Below are 25,386 nucleotides of genomic sequence, written 5' to 3'. Positions count from 1 at the left end.
TAATTATAAATGTACCGGACCAAATATAATGTAATATATGACGATACTAATAAACTTTCGAATGTGACATTGCTTACATCCCAGAACATGCAAATCTATGTATTTGTAATTTGGTTGGTATGTCCTGTAAAGACTTTCTCAACTTAGTATCCTTATCAAACGTTTGGTAGTATATTACTGCTACACTTTACATCAATACATATTTTCAGAGTCTCCAGATTTCCAAGCTTACCTACTCATATTGAGTTAGGATCTACAGTGGATATGAAGATATGAACAGCTTCACATATTGCCTTAATATTAAAACCAAGCAATTGTTCGGAGGGCATCTTCTTCATCTGTGGGTGCAATACTAGCACCCTGATGAAGCTTCATACAGCTAATTGTCCAGCTTCACCAAACCGTCTTACCAGTGTTGATGAAGATGGCCAGACAATGGACTTCCTTTTTAACAGATAAAGACAGCGCTCAGCTTCTTTTCGTATTCAATGCTACGTTTCGGTGTAGATGCCGGTATCGTTAATCATGCAAGTGGTCGCCATCATCCCGTCATCAGTTGTCACTCTGTTTGTTAATCTCTGTGTAAATGTTATTTAAACAAATTAACCATAACCCAGCTGTCGATCACTTGTGTGATGCTAGCACCTGTACTGAAACCTGGCATTGAAAGAATACATCTGAAGTACATGAACATTATTCATTGTTAGCTTCTAAATACCACTGAAAAAAAACGGTTTCCGCAATAGCAGAAACTCACGATTCATTTTAAACATTAAACAGGATTCTACCTGACCTTTGTTTCGACTCGTTACAACCGAAGTCTCGACGTCATCACAGCGACGTCTCCATGCAATGTATTGTCCGGTAATGTCTTTGTGCTGTGTTTGGGGACAGGAGACGGCGATTGTCCTGTCCCTGACCTGCTGCCTCCTCCCCTACTGGGTACTGGGTCGGGGGACCATCGGCTGCGTCATTTACCCTTTGCATTTGCAGGGCCTCCTCATAGTGTGGCGGTGGAGGTTCGTCGTCCCCTGTCCCCGAGGTTTGCATATCATCAGTGTCGATCTGATCAACACTGGACATTAGAGGGTTGTCGTATGAATTACTATGGTGTAATGGTCTGACGCCACTGGTTTGATTTCCGTTCACTGGGCAAGTGGGTCGCCTGTCTGTATTAACGGCATTATGTGTCACGTGACGCGGACTGTCCTGGACGAATGACGGATTGTCGTTAAGACCACCTCGGCTACTTAACCTTGACATTGAGACGGAAGACGCAGACGGATGCATCGTAATGATGTGATCTTCGGGTGTCTCTGGGGTGGGTGGAAGTACTGTGTTACGCATAGCAGGAGCGAAAGTGATTGAACTTGTAGGACGCTTTCGCCTCTTTCGTCTCCGTCTCCTTCGGTTTGAACCGGAATTGTTGATGTCATCGTCCTCATTTCCGGACAGATTATCGTCTGCTCGACTTACCATTCGCGTATTTCCGGTAATCGCCGTGCAGCTGTTGTATCTCCGAACGTTCGACAGGACATCACGGGAGAAAAAAGCTCGTATAAAGCCACTACTCCTTGACGGCGGTAATGCGGAGAATGTTAAACTCCTTGGCGTCGCTGATCCTGATGAACTGATATTTCCATTTGCATCGGAAGTGAACCTTTGTAAAGAGGGTTCGAGAAGCATTGCCTCGGAATAGCTGGGCACAATAGCGTTATTATTACGTATATTCATCTCCAGATCTGTGCTATTCATTGTACTCACTCTAGAAATCGGGTTTGGCTGATTAACTAAATTAGTACCAAACAACTTGTGAACGTGGTAATGCAAATGGGCTGTTTTGTATTCAATAATCACACGCAAAGGCCAAGAAAGGAGAAGAAAGGATCCCAGCCAGAATATCACATGGGACACATACCAAGGCAGATTATCTGGATCAGCGAATGCAATCATATATTCTTTGAAGTTGACATTTAGGAGATCCATTCCTTCCCTTCCTTCCATGTAATCGTCTCTTGATTCGTAGTCCTGAAAGAACTGAGCTCTCTGATCCTCAAACTCACACTCAGATTCTATAGTCGAAAAAGAGAAGCCTTTCGTGAATCTGATCTTTGTGGCTGGGTATTCTTCTAACCCAACGAGCGACTTTGATATATCCTTCACTCCACAATGGGTAAAATTAAACGCAGATCCGGCCGTACACGAATTCACTCTTTCATAATAAACCTGGGTCGACGTGAAAGCGTCCCCGTTGCGATATCTCGTTACTTGTCGGGTCCTTCTAACGTAATGGTAACAAATAGCCTTCCACCATATGATGGGAATAGCATCTTTCATTTGCAGGACCTTATCGTACACTGAATTGATATCCACCTTGTATTGCAGCTCTATCCGCGTATGGCTGTGCCAGCACTCCACGAGGTAAACAAGATAGAGCATGATGACGAAAGCCACGGGGATGTAGATATAACCGTCGTTGCATGGGCTGGTCCTGTCGATGTGGCTGCGAGTGAAGGAGTAGTACTCTTGTATTACTCGCTTGACGACAGCCAGTCTACACCAGGCAATGGCGGACAGACACCCGTAGATGAGGAGGGTTAGAATGAGACATTTCCAGTGTGCATCGCGTCGGAGGGATCCACAGAAAGACTGCTTGATCGGTCTTTGCTGTAACGAGAAGATAGGCATTAGAAATCAAGACAATACCATACATAATAACCACATTCTACATTAGTAACCTACTTATCAACTGTCAACTTAGCAATACAATCAATGATCATTTGATAGTATTACTACTACTACTACTACTACTACTACTACTACTACTACTACTACTGTGGGTCATAACTCAAATGTTAATAATGATTTTGTTGATGATCTGTACTGCTGGACGGTACAGAAATGAGTGTCAACCAAGAGAAGTGCATATCAAATGGCCCTGACGCAGTTTTTCAAGGAGAGGCTATCTGAAAGCCAACTGTATCGAGTTTATGTGCAGTTTGTTGAGAAATGTGGCAAACCGAGTTCTTCGCTTGGATGAAGTCGGTTGGCCTGAAAAGTGAAACAGAAGGCTTTCTGTTTGCTGCTAAGGACCAGTCACTTCCCACTCGAAACCGTCAATATGTGATTTTGCATCAAAATGTAAACATGAAATGTAGATTATGCAAGGAATTTAATGAGACTGTCCAGCACACTGTGGATGCCCAGCTTAGGAACAAAGACACTATCTTAAGCGACATGATGGAGTGACTTGATCATTCTATTACCGTCTTCTCCATGCTTGTGGTTTCGACACAGAGGTCAATACATTGTACAACCCAGAATATGTAGAGGGCGTAATGGAAAAGGATAAATACAACTTTCTTTGGAATAGGCCCACAAAAAGCCTCAGACGTCTGTCCGTTTTGATAAATCCAGTGAAATCATTTATATTAATAATATTGAATTTTCTGTCCCTTTTGACACTAATGTGATTGACAAGATTCAGGAAATCATGGTAAATATGTGGAACTCGTTTTCGAAATGCCACGCTTGCATCCCGAGTACCAAGTTGTCCGAAGTTGTTCTCGGTGCCTTAGGTTTGGTACCTCCCAATCTGTTGACTGACTTTGGGAGAGTACCGGGGTTTGCTGTCAGAGATACAGCCCTTCTGATAATCTGGGTGATGCAGAAGGCCGAAGTCTAAAGGAATCTTCACATTCTCCGAAAACTAGGCAGCGCTTCCTGTGAGAAGTCCCATTCGCTGTCTGGGCTGCGTTTAGATGGGGCAATGAGCTGATGAGGAGCCTAATCCAGTGCCAGGATCCCCCAAACTCTCTTTGCTGCATTTTTTATTTTAATTTGTAAATAATAATAAGGGGTATGGTGCTGACAAACCTGGAAACATAAACGGGGCGAACCAAGATTGAACCTCAATCATAGGTTCCTGACGTGCTCATGGGGAGCAACTCTGCACAACGAATTGCGGTGACATAGATAACTGTTCCACCCGCCCCCCCCCCCCCCCCCCCCCAGAGCAGGTACAAAAGCTTGTAAGATGTGACTGGTCTTGGTTCACAGGTTCTATTGCGTGGATCGATGCTCATGATATCAATCACTGGATTGTCTGGTCCAGACTCGATTATTTACAGACCGCTGTCATATAGCTGGAATATTACTGAGTACGGCGTTAAACAACAAACCAACCAACCATGGCAAAAGTCTTCCTTAATTATTGTTGCTGCATACAGTTTATCCCGAGGTATACACTTGCTTGGCTAGTATATCGTTTATAGTTATACCCACATAGTAATATCTCCCTTTAATTGTTCCACACTTCAACGTTAAATATGTTCCGAAATATCGCTGGGCCAGAAACCGTAAATTAGGCTTACAATCGTTCAACTGTGATCCCGACGACTGCATTCGAACTCTCTCAGGGTCACAAATTATAAGATCGGATGATTAACGGGGCTAAAGTGTATTGGTTTGTGCGCTGATGTATATTTATGTCTTGATGCCATCCTACATGTCAAAGATAGAGGTTGATAGAAGAACCTGTCCCGAGTAAATGCTTGAAGACCAGAGCCATGGCGACATTATTTCAGGAGGGACGGATATTCCGTTATACCGAGGTTACACTACATACCCATATTTGTTTTTCTGACAAAAAGTGTAGAACATTGTGGTCGACAATTTTTAAACGACGTCATATAAAACGCCGGTGACATGACATTGATATCGTCATCCTTTCTTATTTTTGACAATGCGCTGATATGACGTGGAATAAAAAAACGGCATGAACTAGCCAATCAGCATGAAGCCAAAATCATAATACTAAGCGGAAATTACTCAAAAGGACTGCACATTAACCGTAAGGAAAAGACATAAAGAATGTATACACTTGAAAATTGGATTTGACCAAGACATTGGAGACGTTTTCGAAACGTTACTGGGCTGAACACAGTCGCATGAACAATACAAAGTTAAGATCTAAAACACAAGGATGACACCCGTATCAAGACACGTGAAGATTCCGGGGTAGAATAGGTCTTCAGCAACCCATGCTTGCCGTAAAAGGTGAGTATGCTTGTCGTAAAAGGCGACTAACGGGATTGGGTGGTCAGGTTCGCTGACTTTGTTGATGCATGTCATCGACCCCAATTGCGTGGATCGATGCTCATGATATTAATCACTGGATTGTCTGGTCCAGACTCGATTATTTACAGACCGCTGTCATATAGCTGGAATATTGCTGAGTGCGGCATTAAACAACAAACCAACCAACCCGTAACAAATACATCACCATCGAATTACCATTCGTTATTGGTTTCATTTTCAGTCGCTATCAAACACAGGTGTATACTTTATTTTGCCCGGGAGTCTTGACCCTTTCCCCTCTGGGAAATACATGCGAAGTACACTCACATAAGTAGCCCCTGAATCGGATCATCACACGTTGATGATCATAGTTCCAGTTCCATACTCTGTTCCATGGTGGCGAGAGATCATCACTCATATCTTACAAACGAAAGCATATGCCTTGACCTGAATGTCCTTTCATATTTATGGAAAGGTATTACCTCTATGCTGTCTTCTGACATATCACATAACATGTCATTTGTTCTTATAAAATCAATATTCATGAAATAAATCAGAGAACGTCCTTGCCTTGGTTTCAACAATGAAGTTATAACGCTCTCGTAATGGATCATAGAGGCCTTTGAAGACGTATTTCCACATCAAAGACTAAAACCTGTTATCGCCTCATCAAATCTATCAAATTACCAGCAATCGTGTCTGCGACAATAGATAACTTCTATCAAGACATCAGCAAGTCTTAAAAGGCTACTCAACTCTCGAAAGAATAAAATTTACCTAAATCAAAACCGACCTGAGAGCATGGCTTTCTTCATAATATCACATCGCCTTCAAAGCTCAGCCTCTAAGACCGTCGAAACGAAGAGAGACTGATTTCGTAATGGCAATTCAATAAATAGAAATGAGGAACAACTTTGAGTCTTGCTTTATTGCCGAGTTGTAATCAATGCCCATCTTTGATGGCGATGCTTATGATTTAGGAGCAGAAACGCTCCTTTCCTTCTCGTTCCAAAGGAATCGGATCAGCTGGCCTAAAATAAACGTCAACGCATGTCCAAACGTCAAATAATGATTTCATTGTTTCTTCAACCTTGGCTCTGCCGCTAAGAAAAATCGCAGTCCAATTATGCTAACAGCTTGTTTTTTTAGCTCAGTTCATGCAAATTATGTATTACGAAAGTTAATGCCCTACTTTGAACTCATTATGAGTTTTTTTTGCAGGTTGAAACTTACATGTTGACTGACAAATTCCTATAATCAGACATTTACAAAGCAATAATTTAATTTCAAACAATGACAACTTGAACATTATGACAAATGTTACCGTTTTAAGTGACGTGTTGAGACTACTCCCAAGACACTTAATTGACGTCATAGAAAAGTTGAATTGATCGCTTTCTTAAAGCAATCTGGAAAAGGTAATAGGTTAAAGGTTATATGATGTTGCAAACTTAACACTTGGCACGTAAATTTAGGGATGTTCATGTTTGTGTGATGAATTTTGACAAAAGACATTCAACTGTCAAGGACTGAAGATGTGGTGACCTAGGTAGTCGCAATATGTTTTAACTTGCCATGTTTACTTCAGACTTGTAGATAGTGTCGTTCACATTTGACATATACATGAAGATAGGTGAGGTGAAATTGGGTTTAACGTCGCGTCCAAGATTATTGCACTTATATAGCGACGTGCATGTACGTGTGTGTGTTTGTGTGGCTGCTTGTACTAGTCTGGACGGATGCCGATTTATAGTGCTAGCCCACTGAGATACCATGCCGCAGTTTAACATGAATACCCCACAGTATACTGACTCCGAGCCGACCAGACCTGGTTTTATCCCCTTAATGCCGAGCGCCAGACAGGGTAACAACAAGTACCATCTTTTAACTTCTTTTGGTATGACGCGGTCGGGGATCGAACCCCTGACATATAGATAACGTCTGAAGTACATAAAGAGTCGTTCTAGAAGAGGTTTCTTTAAACTCCGAGGTTGATTTGTTTAACACACGTGCAATATGAGTTGGCAAGACAGTGCCTTTTTTACAAAGAAATTGATACAAAAACTACCCGAAAGAAGAAACTTGTATTGAGATTTACAGGTGATAATTACTACCACTTATTATCCATCCTGAATCAAATTTGAACATATGAACAACATCTACCAACGCAATCAAAGAACATTAAAACTGAAACACGGATTCGATAAAAACAGCTGATCAAAACATTTTAACACACGTTGTTGGATCAAGGACAAAATACTGAGTCTCGGTTATTAGAACCATGCGACGGACTATCATTCGCCCACGAGGGAGGTAATTCGCCAATTTGATTTTGCTAATATTGATTGAAATCGGAAAAAAATCCCCTTTCGTTACCACGTCATAAAGTACCAACGTTGTGAAAGTAAATCATGGCCTCTAATTCTCAACTAATGACATTACAGTCTGAAATAGACATTAAATAGCCAATGTCATTAGCCCTCAATCTTCCGATAGAACGGGAAACGCTTTCAAAGAACTCTTTCTCCCTTTCATTTTTGCTTTCCAACTGGTTTGCTTAGGTTTATTGATTAGACGCACGCTCAGGTTAACAGTCATCGAACGGTAAACGACATTTCATGTTTGTGAACACATAGCGCGGAAAAAGTTTCTAAATTAACCAACAAATTTTGCATGAATTTGGTTAAAAGATAAGACAAGGACGTGCTTGTGTTTTTGTATAAGAGACTATCCATCTACTTCAGGGGGAGTATTGATTTTAGCTTGCAATTGTGCATCCCGATTCGTGGGAGCGGCAGATATTTTTTACGACTAAACGGTGACAAATACAGTTTTTAGGAGAATCAGACGTTTAAGACCCCGAGTAACCGATGCTTGCGTTAAATAACAGTGTCGTAAATCTACAATTTGAACACTCTTGTAAATCTAGTTGGAGTTAAATATTTAAACGTTTTGTATTTTATTCCATTTTATGATCTTTTAATCGACCGGTAGATTTAGAACTGTCATGCTTATGATACCATTCACATTACTATACACGTCAACGCCACAGAATAACCAGTATCGGTGATGAGGATAGCAAACATGAAAAGGATTCAAAGATAATGAATATTTTCATATTCCTATATCTGTTAAAAAGACAAAATTGTCCAAATAAGTGAGGATGGTAAGTGAGTGAGTGACTGAGGGAAGTGAGTGAGTGAGTGAGTGGTCAGTTTGAATTTGGAGGCAAACCCAATGTGAATCTGAATCTAGTTGTAACTCTGGATTCCACAACCAATCTCAGCATCCTTAAAAAGTACACTGAACACATCATCCAAGCCAAACGAAATTATGAGACCCCAGACGTGAATGATTCTTACAATAATTGTGTTTAACACTTTCTGTCACGGGAGGGTGACACTTATGAAGCAGTAAAAGGGAATTCGGTTCCCTTGGTCAATGTGATCTCCCTTGAATTTAATTACTCCAAAAGCGGAACTAAAACTATCAATATACGTCCCTCAGTACATGCACTGCAAGCCAAGGAGAACTGGGTCAAGAAAAAAAAGTACGTCTCTAGCAAATTAGTTTTCCTTCCAGACTAATTCCGAATGATCGAAGGACAGTCATTGAAATAAACCCGACACGCAAGCAGTATGCAAGGAAGTAATTAATCGGCCGGTCATCGGTTGTTGGAGCCGTTTGTTTAGTTAGTTGCTACCGAGACTAAAAGTTCGTCATTACCGTAAATGAATTCCCTTGAAGTGACGCTTGAACCTCGAATATCGTAATGTGAGACACTCATTCCCAGGATGTAAAACCAGTTTATCTCCCAAAGGGACCAGTTTATAACACCGCCGTTTATAAATGTTAAAAATATGACACCACTTGTCTTTAAATCAGTTGCTGCTTCTGGCCAATTCTCCTCGGACCGGCTCCATATCGGAATTATTGCTTTTCTGTGGTGGCGTAATTTATAATAAACCTGTGGAATTGGTTACAGAATGGCTCTTTATGAAGTTAATGCCATCAATATATTTACGTATTACCGCTGGTCAAAGACTGAATGGAATTGGTTATGTCCACAATCAATAGCAGCTTTCACCATGTCCTAGGTTTCGAAGAATTGGTCAGCTGGTGGGGGGTTAATGAGGTTTATTCTGTGATCGTGGAATAGAACAAACAGTCGTGAGGGAAATAGCACACCTCAATTATCATTATAATCGCAGTAGCCGATAGCGTAAATATGTTGGAATTGATGACGAATTTCAGAGAGACAACCCTTTGTTTCGTGTGGTGTACTATGTGGCCTGCACAGAGGACTTCATGCGATGTAGATCTCTGAGATCAAATTCATTGTCGTAGTCATATCCATGTTACAAAAAATGAACAAAGTAACAGACATTGGACTCAAGTGTCTTCACTAATGTTAATGTTCGGTACTTGCGAATGTCGCCGCCCTAAGGAGGCTTCAAGTAAGAGACAGTTTTGCGGTTCGAGAAATCAGTTTTTAGGCCATTGCTTAAAAAATAAAACTGAGCAAGCCGTTTTCAAGACTTTCATTGTACAATTATATAATTTCATAAAATCGGAGGGAATTTTTTTCCAGTATTTTCTGGAACAATTTCATTTTAAGAAATATCTACGACAATGCCGCACAATGCAATGTCATAGTATTGTGACCAACCGATCATCCGTCCGGGCCAGGGGTACTTGAGACTTATTCTGACTCTGAGGTGGCAGGGAATGGTCAACTAACTGATCATAACATTTGGCATATTTAATAAAACAATGGTTACAGTCATTAAGAGTTTATGATTCTAAAGTGTTTGAGAAATATTTTTATTCCGTTGTCATTGAGTGAGTGAGTTGGGTTTAAAGCCGCTTTAAACAATATTTCATTTACCTGACGGCGAGTCAGTTTAATACGGCAGGAAAGCCCAAAGTGATGCAGGTCTCAGAAGTTTACTACAAGCAAGGTTATGGGGACAAACCTCGAAACAAAATCGGGGCGAACTCTGACTTAAACCAAGGAAAGCAACTCAGCACTGCGGATTGCGGCGCCTAAAACGAATGCATGCCCCTGCGTTACCATTAAGACATTCTAGGTAGTTGTTCTCTAACAAAGCCAATCCCAATATGGATGCCAAGGAAATTGATGCCAGTGATAGATGAGTGTGTAACACAAATGTATTCCACAGAGCGATCCTTTAATATGTTCTAGTATACATCAGAAGTAGGTTTGCAGAGTGAATGGTGAAATTATGATTAGGGGACGCTTATTGATTTGCTGCGTAGTGTAAACATTGAGGTAAGAATAACACAAGCAATGTGTCTTCACAGAATAGGGTAAGAAATAGTATAGTACTTTTGTGAGTATTAAGCAAAACATTTTTACTTTTTTTATTTATGTGTGTATGTATGGGTGATCATATCAATCACATAATAATATACCAATTTGACGTCACTGCGCAGAACGTTCAAAACTTTTTCAATGGATATCCAACACAAATCTGATACATCTGCACGTGTAGCAGCCATAAAATTTCCGAGTCCCGTGATGGTATTCGAACCACGGACCTTCTGATCCGGACCGCCTTGTCCACATGACCAAAGAGGTTAACCCCGTCAGCAAGCTGACAAGGTAAGGATGTCATCTGTAGGATGACTCCACGCCCTGCTACATCTACATAACCAAAGAGGTTAACCCCGTCAGCAAGCTGACAAGGTAAGGATGTCATCTGTAGGATGACTTCACGCCCTGCTACATCCACATGACCAAAGAGGTTAACCCCGTCAGCAAGCTGACAAGGTAAGGATGTCATCTGTAGGATGACTCCACGCCCTGCTACATCTACATAACCAAAGAGGTTAACCCCGTCAGCAAGCTGACAAGGTAAGGATGTCATCTGTAGGATGACTTCACGCCCTGCTACACACGTAAATTGATAAACTATATATGTAATTTTTGTTATCTTCTGTTCTATGTTTTTCTTCGTTTTTGCTCAGAATAATGAACAGAGTTGTTCTTGACAAACAACGCAAATTAATCAACATATAGCAGGTTTTGAGGCGTGAACCCACTACAAAAAAATAGCTTTTTAACAGAATAAACATCACCACAACAAATTAAAACCAGGCACAGGCAGTTGAGTTGATACAACGCTTATGCAACCATGGCGATTGTTTGCTGCACGTCAAAAACATATCTCAGTTCTCGCGATTGTTGAACTACTTTAAAATTGGCTCTTCTGTGTGGAAAATCAAACTCTCTCTCTCTCTCTCTCGGAGTATCGTGGTAGAATGGCAATTAACCAACTGTTACGCGTCCAGTTCTATATTAAGTCTAGCGCCAGCAAATCTACAGCACTAGACGGAAAAAATAATAACGTTAGCTCATGATTTGATGCATCTAATCTAATCTAAATGAACGCGTTATCGCAATTCCTCAATAAAAAGCAAGAACGCGAACTTTTTACCGTCAGTGAATAGAATGAGGGACGCTGCACAGGTTGTTTTATGCTGTGCATAGTTTGCATTAAGACTTGGAGATGGGTGATTGACGATATTAACGAAGTATTGCCATTTTTATTTGTTTCAACTTTCACTTGTTCATATTTCGTTCGTACATTTGTGGTGTGTTTTGGCAAAATACGAATCAGGTTTCGTATTCTTCGTTGCGGAATCAGTGTAGAAATATAACTGTAACCAGTCCAACGCTATCCTTTATAGTTTATATATATTATACATGAGACAGTAATTCCTATCCTCAACAGACCATAATCCCAAGTATAGAAAACATATAGAACACTGTCTGAAAGTGGTTACAATTTATCAAATACAATATACCTCCTCATATAACTCCTTTCCGGGGTTGTGTTTACCACCTAGGGCTGGATGACGTGATGAATCATACAAGCCACGGCATCACTTAAAACACGCTGATACAACCCTTGTCTTACACATTTGGTTCTGAATTAATGACACGGCAGAAGCTTTCTGAAGGGAAGTTCCTAATGCGTCGTGGTGATGAATTATATCAGACGTACAAACCATATTATGGTAATGTTCGGCACCTTGCCTTCATTTGACGTATCGAAAGAACAATTGGGGTCATGGATTGGAGAACACATTAGACAGCTACTAAAACTGGCGGACATATTATATATATTAGGAGCTCTGATGGAGGATGTTGTTCCCCATCCATTTTTGAACCTTTCGCGATGCAGCAGCGAGCCATCAGGAACAGTCGGCTCAGATGCTGCATACCATGGATGTTTCAAAATGTCCACCGTATATACAATTCAGTGATTCTATAATTCTATAATAGACTATATGTTTAAGGTCAGAGGCATCATTCTTGAAGGTAGAAATTTATAAAACATTGACAACCATTGCAAATAATTTGTATATGAATAACTGGAAATCATGACCCTTTGAGTGTTTTTGTCTATCATTTATAGCATCACTTCTTAATTGACAGGATGAGGAATAAAAACTGAATATTTGGAATGGTTTCTTTCATGAGTAGCACGAAATATAACACTCATAAATTAACGAGTCCATTAACGTAAGGAAGAGAGGGCATTTAGAAGTGATACACATAAGGAAGAGAAACGCCTTTTAAGAACCTCATTAACATATTCCTCAACCATCTGGAAACCCAGTGGTCCTAGCGATCGCCAGTTCCACTGAAGACTTAGGCACAATGCGTGTCATAAACATGTTAGGTGAAGCCTCACTCACTCATAATCAGAGAGGTAGCATGATATGATCGATTGCATATCAATAAAATGTCCCATGTCTGCTCACGAGTGCGCTCAATATTGAGTTTGGTACAAGTCATACATTTTCACTGAAGGTCGTTGTTACCCTTTCAGGCTTTCATATCACATTTCCGTCAGGAATCTGTAGCACTTACAGTATCACTTAAAATTCATCCTAGCGGTTTATGTAGATTCATTTCAATCTTTCTTCGTGCATATTATACATCAGCGGTAAACACTTGCAGTTCGATTAGCATAAAAACGGAATGGAACCTAACTCCAATGTCAAGTCAACATTCAACCGTAACGTAACGTCGGCAGATGGTAATTGCCGAAAAGAAAGTCATACATCTATTCATCCTCCAGGATGAAACGGCCACAGCATAGTCCTTCTGCTTTATTCATGATCAGAACGAAAAACAGAGCACATAATCACGATGGAGCATTGCCGCAAGAAGCCAACTGAGGAGCAATGGTTCGGGGGACTTCTTCTGACTGAGGTGCAACCAGAAATACCGTTATTTCCTGAGGTTAATTACCATCTGTTTCATCATGAAGCAAACCATTCCTCGTTTGATGTCAGATCCCAATCTGCTTTTACGGCATTTTCCATGTTCAAATATGTAATTAAACTCCCTCTGTTATGTATGTATGTTTTATGTAATTCCAGGCCAAGACACCCATTCTTAATATCTACTTTGTGCGCCTTTGTTCTTGAAATTAGACATGCTTAATGCTGGACTTGAAACAGGCAACATGACTGGGTGTGTTCTGTAAGATGTGTCATCATCGAGTACAAAGTTTGAGAGTCATTATTCACTGTTGCTCTGTGGTCAATTGCGCTGCAATTCTACGTGCAAGTTTCTCCCCTTTTTGTCGTGTGTCCGAATACAAGGTCCTCACTGAATCTAATTCCTGAGCGGTCAGTACCTGTTTCGTTAGTTTCATGTCTAAACGTCCACGGTCTGTACTCCCACAAAAACATGGTTTGAGGCAGATTTGATGTAATAACATCACCGAATGGTGAGGATTCTTAAATGCAATTGAATGTTCAATCGTTTATATCTGTATAATATGACATATTGACCCAGTAAAAAGGTATGCAATAATCATTTAGTTAATCTTAAATGAGTGAGTTAATATTTAATATCGCATCTAGAATATTCCGCCATATAGCGTCAAGAAACAAAAACAGGCATTCAGCTGTATGAACTTCAATAACTTAAATCTGAATTATTTTCCCTGACGTGTTTACATGGCATATATACATACTTATTTAGTTGACGGGACCAATAGCGTCAAGAACCTCACGCGACTGAAAGTTTTTGCGTAGGAACAATCCATCTCCCATTGACATGATACATATGAGGGTGTCAGTTACAACGAACGAACGCTAGTCAAACGTAAACTATGGGAAAATGAGAAAAAAACATGTTTGTGAGTGTCCAATCCCTATCTTAAAAAAATAAACACCGTTGGCAATGAATGATTTCCCTTACGGACACCTATACAATTTTTCCAGGGATAACGTCAAAATGATGGAATAGATGATGGCGTGATAAAACGAACTCAGATTTCCTCCTAAGAGGGGGCAATGGGCGTAATGAAGAATGACACGATGTCTTCAATTTACACACTGAAATCTAAATTGATTGTTACCAAGTATTGTTCACTTTTATCACGGACGCTGGAGAGAGGTTATTGAAACACGTGAGAGTGAACAGGGTCCGTTTCAATTGAATCAGGGACGGAGAATTTAGACCTCGGTCCCGTCTTACGTGATGTGTATTGGGTTAGTCGTTAGTAGTGGACTTCTGGGTAATCTCTTGGACTTGACTGAATGCCTCGCTAACAATGCTCGTCTAGACCATTCCGATAGGATTCAATCTACAACATTACTCTGCTCCGCTGTGTAAGTATACTATGACGTGATGGCATGCGTTATTTCTGAAAACATGACACGTGAAACGGGACGTGATTAAATGATTATTTCATTCCGATGACCATCCTGCGCAGCCGAAGATGTTAAAAGAGTGTATTAGGAAAGACAGAATTAGAGTTAACACCAAGAAATGTGTTTTGCTGTAACGCCCGTTCCTTCAAGAGCTTACATTCCACTACTTTGAGTACTTGGGATTTGGGGATGTTTATTGAGTATTTAATATTTAGAAATTGATTTGATACCGATGTACGCAGGAGGTTTCAAATTTTACGATATTCTGAGTTCAGGCATTTATTGGGGATAATATATCTAAAAGCATCCGAGCATTTTATAACAGCGTCAATCGATCGTTAAGGGATAAACATTAAGTGTTTTACGATGCTGGAAACGAAGGCGTCAGTCGATTGTTTAAAATTTGAAATGTTTGCGGAATAAGTACCCAATGGCAAAGGCAAATCTGAAAACGTACTAAATATGGCGATCGACATTGTATACATTGTCGAAGCAAATGCTGTTGGTCATATTCAGTAGCACTTTGTCATCGTGCACAGATATAACGTCATTCGGAATGCACTGACGCCATCAGCACGTTTTTCTGGCAAATATTCGACATATTGAAGACATCATAAATGTGACAATCACATTACGAAGACGTGATCACACGAAATCTCCAGATATATCGTATGGTACGATTCCGACTCAATCTTATTAAAATGAGATCTTAGTTCTCGCTATCGCTGAACAAAGAGCTGGGGACATCTTACGGGTCACGTCAAAACGACCTCTCATCCGACCAATCAAAGCGTCGCTTACAGATCATGAATGTGACAGTCGAAATGTGTTTTCTAATCATGCAACCTCAAAAACGTTAACACGGGGTATTTTGAATGACAGCTACGGCTCATACGACTAATTCCGTCGGAATTATCGTCTATCTCTCGCTTTCGTGGGATAAACATTTGAACGGAGGGGGCGTTGCACAGTATGTCGGAAGTACTGCTATACAATCCCAACCATATACTAATATTAGACATGTTCATTTGTTCCGTTTTCAAAATTTTAATCAAGAACTGTGTCAACATATTTTCCAAGCGTAGTCTGAAATGGAAGTCGCCATGTTGAAACGAGTGCCGTACAGGTCGAAAAAGCTGCTTTCTCTTTGGCTGATGTCGATTTCTTGTTAGTCATTTCAGTCGTCGGTCAAAATTCGCGAAAGGTTGTTCTGACGTGACCCATAATGGCATGTTTTCAGATCTTTGTTTAGCGGCTGCGAGAACCTAGATCTGACTTTAATGAGATTGGATTCCGACTATTCATGAGCATGTGTTTACGCATTGAGTGATGATACCAGGTGAGCGTAAAAAGTCGACTACCTATCGCCACGCTTCTGGGGACACCGAGCCTTAGGTCAGAGGCTCTGAAATCGTGGGTTCGAATTCAAGAAACCATTATGCTACTTGGTATTTCTTTACCATGTGGGTTTCGCCAGAGTGCTGTACATGTTCGGCATGAGTCATTTTGGCACTCCTGAAATTTTGGTGCCATGCTGTGATATAAACAAAAATAGTGTTCAACCCATCATACAGTTAAGTGAGTGTGGTCGGTGTAGTATAGATTGCGATTCATTCACCAGATGCATTAAATATTGGTGCAAATTTGTATGTATGCCGGATACTAGATATCCAAAGCAATGTTATGACATGTTGAGAAGATTGGACGAGCAAGGCAGAATTACATGGGCCTAAAATGTTAAGAAATTACTTTATTCATATGGTTTTAATTATGTATGGAATAATCAAAGTGTCGGTAATATTGATTTATTTCTTTTAGAATTTCAACAAAGAGTAAAAGACTGTTGTGTTCAATCTATTTTTTCAAAGTTAAATAAGCATTCAAATCTAAATGTTTACTCCACTATAAAGTCAACTTTCGCAATTGAACCCTGTTTGCTTCATATACACCAAGGAGACCAAAGGAGATTTTTAACATTATTAAGAACTGGAGAATTACACATAACGAAAAATATAGGTAGACGGTAGGGTGTGCCTTGAAACCTTAGATTTTGTCCTTTTTGTAAAAATATTACAGAAGATGAGTTACCTTTTTTGTTAGAATGCTAAACTTATGATATTTTAAGACACACATATTTTCCCAACAATATCTTAAAAACTGCGTTCTCCCTCAGGACTTGACGACAAACGTCTAACACTGAAACCATGTCACTACGTGCTAAATACATAAAATATGTCCTATCTTTACGTTCTTCATTATTATAATAATTCTAATTTTTACTTTAACTGCACTCTGTACCTCTTGATATTGTACCACCACTTTGTATATAATACATGTATCTATATTGTACTTGGGCCTGTGGCCTTTATACTGAAATAAACTTCTTCTTCTACAGTAATGCTTTAAGACGATGTGGTGAATCAGACAGCCCCCAGCGACTTAGTCGGATACAGAGCCGCCTTTAATGTACCAACGCACCAATTAACGTAGCTTGAATGCGCAGGTTTATATCCACATTCATTTATTCCCTGTTCTATAGTCAGGAACGTTTGTTATCACCATCATGTCACACAACGGTACACAGAGCTACCTACATGTCAGAGATCTGCATGTGACCATGGCAACAGGTCTATGAATATTCAGGATTTTCTAATACCCAGAGGGGCGCTTGATCACAGAGGATCATAAACCGACTGTTATGGGGTCGTGAAGGGACGCTCCTGAAAATTAGACTACTTGGACTCTTCGTTTACAATCTTTCAGATGCTACTTAGCATTGATCAGAAGGAATGACCCTATGCTGAACCAGGTGGAGTTGAGCACAGAAAGGGTACTGTTCAATAACCTCGAGCTACTGACCAACAATGCCTTCTTTCATACTGGAGACGTTCATTTTGTGGCAATACTTGATTTAGTTTCTTGGTCAATTGAACATTAGTGCCTAATTAAGGGGACTGGCCTTGTTAGGGTTTGGTATAATGCCATCAGACAAACTCCCACAAATGAATGACACTGATGACTGTTTGTGAGTTGCATTCGTCATTATGTACGTCAAGATAACTAGTGGAAAGTCTGGAAGACACAAGAAACTCCCTCCCTATGATGGACAGGTTCTCCTTGGAATTATTATTATCATCATCATCATCGTCGTCGTCGTCGTCGTTGTTGTTGTTGTTATTATTATTATTATTATTATTATTATTATTATTATTATTCATTTATATACCGCAGATATCCAGGTACCAGTATCTGCTCAAATGCGGTTTTATTATTCCCCGTTTCCGTAGATCCGTTTGCATTCGAGTTACCATTTTCAACACCCTGGGGAGTATACAACCAAAGCTGCCTACGGGTGCTTGAAGGTGTTTATATCCCTTTTACATATCGGGTACCCGCTACACGCTGGGTGAACAGAGGCACGTTTGAACTAGGTCACTTGCCAATGGAGACGCCAAACGTTTTGACACACGAGATTCGGGTGTATGTACATATTCGTGTTTCCACCATCTGGTCATCTACCATCGGACGAGTGGGTTCTTTTGGGTAGTGACAATACTGTAAAGAGCTGTAAAAATTGTTGGCAAACAAGGCTGAATAACAACCCGGTCACTGTCGGGATACCCTCTCAGCATATGGTGCTTGCTAGCCTGGCGCCTTGGAAAGCTTCCCCGCTCCGCCCCCAATATCATGACAGTATGTGTGACGGGTTTAGAGCTACACTCAGTCACGGAGCTGTTCTGTCAGGATGGGTCTGTTTATTGAACAAGCCATATACATAATATCCCCGATATAATGAACTCGTAAAAGAAGCTTGAACAAATGTGTGTAAGGATTTGTTGACATCTTGAAATAGATTCACGTTCAGCTTGTATTATAAACATCATCTGTCCACTACCACCACCTAGTTATAATAATTACTACTCCAACCACCACTATATATAGCTACTTCTACTTCTACTACTGCTGCTCTAACTGCAAGTACCATTACCACTACCCCCACCGTAGCGTGTCTCCCAAGCCCGAGAGAATAAATGACAACATAAGAGCCCAACTAAGACCTAGAATGATTGGGCAAGTATAGATTGTCTCAACTCTGTAATTAAGCATTTTTCAGGGCTCCATTTGGATTGAATTATCACAAGAGATGAGGGTAACCTCAGTCCTGTTCCGTGTTCCGGTATTGCTGCACGGAACTTGTAAACCCATTGCTAATAATGCCATGGATATATTCACAAGTCATAAGAGACCACTCTACACCCTGAATATACAACAGAAAGACAAAACCCTTTCCATATTCATATAGCTGGAATATCGTTTATCGAGTTGATTGTACGATTCCGACTACATATTAGCATGCGTTTATTCAACACTATGAAATAGCGATGATACCAGGTATTCGGGAACACTTGAGCGTATCCCAGTGGCAACATGCAAAGGCAAGTCATTTGTTCGCCTGAAAAAACACGGCAACATCTGGTACAAGTAAAAATAGGAAATTGCATCGACATTATTATTGGCACCGAGGCGTCAAATTTAGAAATGTCCATCACATGTCTATCATAAAACGATTTGAAAGCTTGGCCCTCTTTGAAATCGTGGTAGGAAGAGCATGCTCGATTGCATGTCAACACTCATAAAAGTCTACCAAAACATAAACCACAATTTTTGATATTTTTTTTCAAATCGTGATATGATCTCTGCTTAATTCGCTTCAACACAAACCAAATGTAAAATGAAACTTTGAGGTGCGAATGAAACAAGTACAAGTCAAGAATGGTCGTGTCTGAGGTCCATCAAATCAGTGATCCATTTGACTTAGAATAATCTCAAGTAATAATATAACCATTTCGATCAGCACTGTAATTGTCACAATATTGTTGGGTCAAAATGGGTTACCGTTTTAGGTGATCAAATTAAGTACAGAATGTATTGTTGTAGATCGAGGGCAGCCGGTGTGCCATTCACGTCACGCACTGGAAGTATCTGATAGTGATGGAGGGCAGATGGAAGACACTACTAGGAGATGAGGGAAGACACGCGGCGCCATGATGAAAAGCGATGGGTAGAGAAGTAGGACAGAGTATCACGAAGATCCGGTCTGAGGAACATTAGGGAAAATTAATGCCAAAGAAAGATGCCTGTTGCTGAATATTCCACACGAAGGACTTTTTGGCGAGATGGCGTTGCAAGGTTCATGGTAGATGTTCGTGGATAAACTTTGTTACAGCTGGGACACATTTCTTATGAGGCTGGTGAAGTGATGGAGTTGTGAGTGAATGTTCTTTAACATTGCAGTCAGCAATATTCCAGCTTTATCACGGAGGCGTGTAAACCGAGTCAGGGGCAGACACCTCTACCTCTAAACCAATCTAATCTAATTCAGAGTTTTGATTCCGATATCTTAATACCCTGAAGGTGATGTCCAAATCAGTCTCTCAGCTTTGAGTAGATAAAATCTCAGTACATGCGAGGAAAGCAGCATTCGGAGCAGCATATCTGATTTCTCTATCTCGAAAACGGACCTGATCGTAGAGTTCCGAATGTAAAATAATAAAAACCGACATTTGATTGGAGCATGAACCCGCGCACGCTTCCTTTAGATCAGGTGATCAAGGTTCGCTCAGGGTTGTTGAATAATTATCCCGCGGTTGTACAATATCTGATTTTATGAAGATTATGAGACTCTAACATGTTTAAGATTGTTTAAATCCCAAATAAAACACAGGTTTGACACATTTCGAATCTAAACACATAAAAAGTGTTATTATCACATGTTCATAACCTAAATGTGTTTACAACTGAAACATGTTCGCGATAAAATCCCATACACTTCGTGATGCTACAGGCAGTAGTATTAACACCATATGTTCTGTCGCATATTTACCGTTGTATCAAATTCATAAAGAGCCTTGAGTGAATGAGTGAGTTAGCTGAGTCTAATCACGCTTTCAAAAGCATATTGATTTCAGTTAAGATGAAATTACATCTTGGGACAATGAAATCATGCACAGATCAGCAGAGAAATATTGATAACTGTTTGTTAGTATTTCCATGTTTATGAGACTTAGACTGCCTTTAAATGAAAAATCACATATCAGTAATCATTTCATAATGACTTATTTAAGTCCAAACATATCTTCACACCATGTCCTGAATTCTCCCTAAATATAGTTGGTTTTCATTTTGTTTTGATACAGCACCATGCAAGAGTCGTTGATTGTGTGGCGGTAACTATTTAAACTAACGCTTTGACGTGGAGGAAACTGTCTTGCTGTAATGCTTGTATTGGTCATTTGACTTTAACAGCTTTGTAGAAAACTATACAATGTACATTTATTGTCCATCAGTCGAACATGCCAATCACGGATCCATATATTAAGATAAAGCACGTTGATTTTTATCATTCTAATCATGTTTCAATTTTACAACATGAACATTATATCAAAGTGATCCCAATTGCCTATATTAGCTACAAAGTTGCTAAATGGATTTGTATTTGGAATGTCCATAGGGTATTCTGTTCGCGAAATGGTGATCGTATCCTGCCACACTGACGGCACCCCTCACAAACACATGCAAAGGCAAGTCAGAATAGGTAAATGCACGAGACATTTTTGTCACTGATGCTTCAAGTTTGAAAAGGTCATGCATATGTTGTCATGAACGTTTTGAAAGGTTTAATGAGACCTTGAATGCTGTAACCTCGATCTATCAACCTTTAAGCAAGAGTCGTTTGACGCTTTTAGAAATCTTGGTAGAAAGGGCATGATCAATTGTGTTTAAAAACGTTTAAAATGTCAACACTTAAGGCTGGACATACAAACTGATGTGATGCGTCTGAACTGTGAGCGTCATCGTCAATTGTGATGGGAACCTGCTGGTCGGTGAGGTTGATTGAGGTGACTGTCTCTCACCTACATGCGTCTGTACCTGCCATTAGGAGGCAAGGCCAATATGGAACGGACATAGAAGCAGCCAGGGCTAATACAAGGTGATATCGTGCCATCTCAATATGGAAAGAGCAATTCACTGACTGAGTCCACTATTACAAGTAGGAAGAAAGGAAAAGGACAGAGTCACGTATGCAATTGAACTCAGTGATTGACGAGCTGTGAATCAATAACATTAGAATAAGGTCATGACACGGGTTTTCACACTGGGGAAACGGTAATGCTGGATCATCGCTCTGCGGTCTTCATTCAATGCTTTCATTGAAGCGAGGATTTATTCTAAGATCTAATCTCCGTTTCATGAATGTAGTGACAGGGTTGGTCCGATTTAAATGCATATCGAGAAATTCGCTATAGAAACTATTGTCTGGCCAAGACATACTGCATATAGCTCCTTGCATTAGATGTGTTTCAGTTTCGTGATATGGTTTAATTTTGTCTCGGATTTCTTTCGATTTTACATCGATAGATGCTTGGTTTGAATAAGCCTCGGCTGGGAGGTAAAATGATAGGACGTGATTCAGGCCATGCTTTCAGTTTGAGAAAACTTGTTGATTTAAAAGGGACGAGGACTGGATTGGTGTAATCAATGAAACAGATTGCGCCTTCATTCCCGCAATGGCACATTTTGCACATATCGATATTTCTATCAGGCTGGACACGTATGGTATGTGGAAGCTGTTTACGGAATGACAATATCACCGTGATGAGGCTGGGAGCGAGGAATGCATCTCACCGAAGATATAGTGCATGTACTCACAGCTGTATACAGCAGACAAAGAGGGTTAAGAAGTTCTATTCTATGCTTTAATTTCTGACGTCAACGCCCGAGGCACAGCCAATATTCATTCCCGGTAGTCGGTGCCCCAGTCCCGGTACATGGACTAATGGCATCTCGAGTAAAAGTGAATACGCTGTAGCTGGGCCCCCTACGTCCTGTGACACGGCAGTACAATATACCATGCTCATTACCATGTCAATACCAGTCCCATAATACCATTACCCCCTTCCCCCGTCTCGCCAACACCATTGACTACCCCCACCCCCAGGTACCACACACCGTGGTCTCAATACCGTGAACCACCACCCACCACTCACCAACCCCATCCCCAAGTAATATTCACCGAGGTTTCATTGCCTGGACAACTCCCCATACTCTACCATACAACGTGGTCTAAATAACATTACCCACACACACACACACACACACACACACACACACACACACACACACACACACACACACCACACACACACACACACACACACACCTCCCCAGACTCACCACCACCATTCACAGGACCCCCTACGCAAGGCACCATACACGGTGGCCTCACTGCCTGGACAACTCCTCCCCCCGTTACCACCACCGATACCATACACCGTTCTCTCATTACCTGGACAACTCCCCCCCCCCCCCCCTCCCCGTTACCACCACCGATACCATACACCGTTCTATCATTACCTGGACAACTCCTTCCCCCGTTACCACCACCGATACCATACACCGTTCTCTCATTACCTGGACAACTCCTCCCCCCCCGTTACCACCACCGATACCATACACCGTTCTCTCATTACCTGGACAACTCCTCCCCCCCCGTTACCACCACCGATACCATACACCGTTCTCTCATTACCTGGACAACTCCTCCCCCCCGTTACCACCACCGATACCATACACCGTTCTCTCATTACCTGGACAACTCCTCCCCCCGTTACCACCACCGATACCATACACCGTTCTCTCATTACTTGGACAACCCCCATTCCCAAGTACCATAGATCGTGGTCTCATTACCCTGACCCCGACCCCACCCAGACCCGCAGTACCATAAACCGCGAACCCCCACCCCACCAATCACCATCCCCCTAGTATTTTACACTGTGGTACCATTACCGTGACACCCCCTACCCTCCAAACTTGGTCTCATAAAACGAAAAGGGCATCCCCTCTGCAATCTGCATCACAACTGCTGTTGTAAGTGAAGCAATTCCTACACACTCACCCCGTAAATGGCAACACCTGACTGATGATGACACGTACTTCTTTCTCGATACGGCAACATTAAGATATGCCCGATTATCAATGGATCGTGTTCTGTCAGTGTTCTACAGGAAGCACTTGTGGGTTGTTAAGGCTGTTGGCCTTCTTGTTACTACACAGGTCCCGAGGCCCGTGAAGATCCGGGGTAGAATAGGTCTTCAGCAACCCATGCTTGCCGTAAAAGCGACTAACGGGATCGGGTGGTCAGGCTCGCTGACTTGGTTGATACATGTCATCGATCCCAAGTGCGCGGATCGATGCTCATGATGTCAATCACTGGAATGTCTGGTCCAGACTCGATTATTTACAGACCGCCGTCACATAGCTGGAATATTGCTGGGTGCGACGTTAAACAACAAAGCAACCAACCAATCAACATAGGTCCCGACCAAACACTGGAGAGAACGAAAGGTCAACGACAGATAATAACCAGTCTCTATTTTTTGGCGAAACAAATTACATTGGGCGTACAAGTGAAAATAAGGGTGACAAATTATATGAATTGATCACAGAATATCAGTGATGACACCACGCGAAATGGGCGAGCATGGTAGCACCGGCCACTCACACAAAAAGGGGGTTGTTTGTTGCATAACGCTACATAACAGTATCCCCCTGAGGCTTGAAACTATCCAATGATGTCTTCCGATAATCAGACTGGCTAAAGACCGCCAGGGTGATATATATATTTACCACTTATGACAAAACATTAAAAAATCAAAACTAAATATTGAAACTGAAATATTGATCTTTCTTCTTCTGCTTGGTTATTTATTTGTGTAAATGACTTGAAAGCAATCGCACAGTGCTCCTGGGAAATATGTCGTATTTTATCTTTGGCTTAATGCCACTGCTCACCTCGCACACTACAGTTAATTAAATTCTAATCACGACTGATAATTTTAATCTTCCTTTGCGGAATTCCCAGCACGTTTCACCATCGAGGGTCCCAAATGGGCCCAAGCAAATTCTGTTTGAATCCTTGATTGTTTTTCATTTTCCATTCGTCATGAGCGAACGGGCTTTTATACTTTGAGTGATAACTTCATAGATTATCCGTCATCTGCGCCAAGCAATCTCTTAATCAGTGATATGCTTAATTATAAGGGTGCCATCACTTTAATAGTGTGGATGACAGCATAAATGGAATTGTTATAGATGATTAAATTATTCATGTTTAATCTCCAACAGTTCATCGTTCACGTTTTGCCAAATTTTTCAAATTTACCGAGCTGTCAGAGTATTTGCTATTGCCAGGATTTCAGGGTTTCTCTTTGCAAACGCATTTGGTTTGTAGGCCGTTCGATTACATGTTTAAGTGTAACTCTTTAGGCACAATAGGTAGGGAAATACCAGGTTCTGGTAAAATATTAATGTTTTTTTACATAAAACGAAATGTAAAAACTACTTGTGCAAAATAGGATTCCACCAGACACTAAACGAATGATTCACGAGGACACTAATTTCACTGTCTGAACGAGTGCTTAACGTGGAAACTGATTTCACTGTCTGGACGAGTGCTTCACGTGAACACTAATTTCACTGTCTGAACGAGTGCTTCACGTGGACACAAATTTCACTGTCTGGACGAGTGCTTCACGTGGACAC

The 25,386-nt window shown here is 40.9% G+C and overlaps 1 protein-coding gene across 1 annotated transcript in view; it reads right to left on the bottom strand.

The window, feature by feature from the left end:
• Positions 1 to 314: 314 nt before the first annotated feature.
• LOC139443410 (transmembrane protein 151B-like) overlaps positions 315 to 25,386 on the bottom strand; it is an 82,914-nt gene continuing 57,842 nt past the window's right edge. The window contains exon 2 of the mRNA XM_071224399.1: positions 315 to 2,667. Within this exon, the coding sequence (XP_071080500.1) occupies positions 832 to 2,667 (1,836 nt within the window). The 3' untranslated portion in view covers positions 315 to 831. The remainder of the gene's footprint in view (positions 2,668 to 25,386) is intronic.

Source organism: Haliotis cracherodii, unplaced genomic scaffold, assembly GCF_022045235.1.
Source record: "Haliotis cracherodii isolate W230 unplaced genomic scaffold, xgHalCrac1.p SCAF_5, whole genome shotgun sequence".
Lineage (NCBI taxonomy): Eukaryota > Metazoa > Mollusca > Gastropoda > Lepetellida > Haliotidae > Haliotis > Haliotis cracherodii.
The sequence above is the reverse complement of the archived record's forward strand: the minus strand, read 5'-3'. Positions and strand labels throughout refer to the sequence as shown.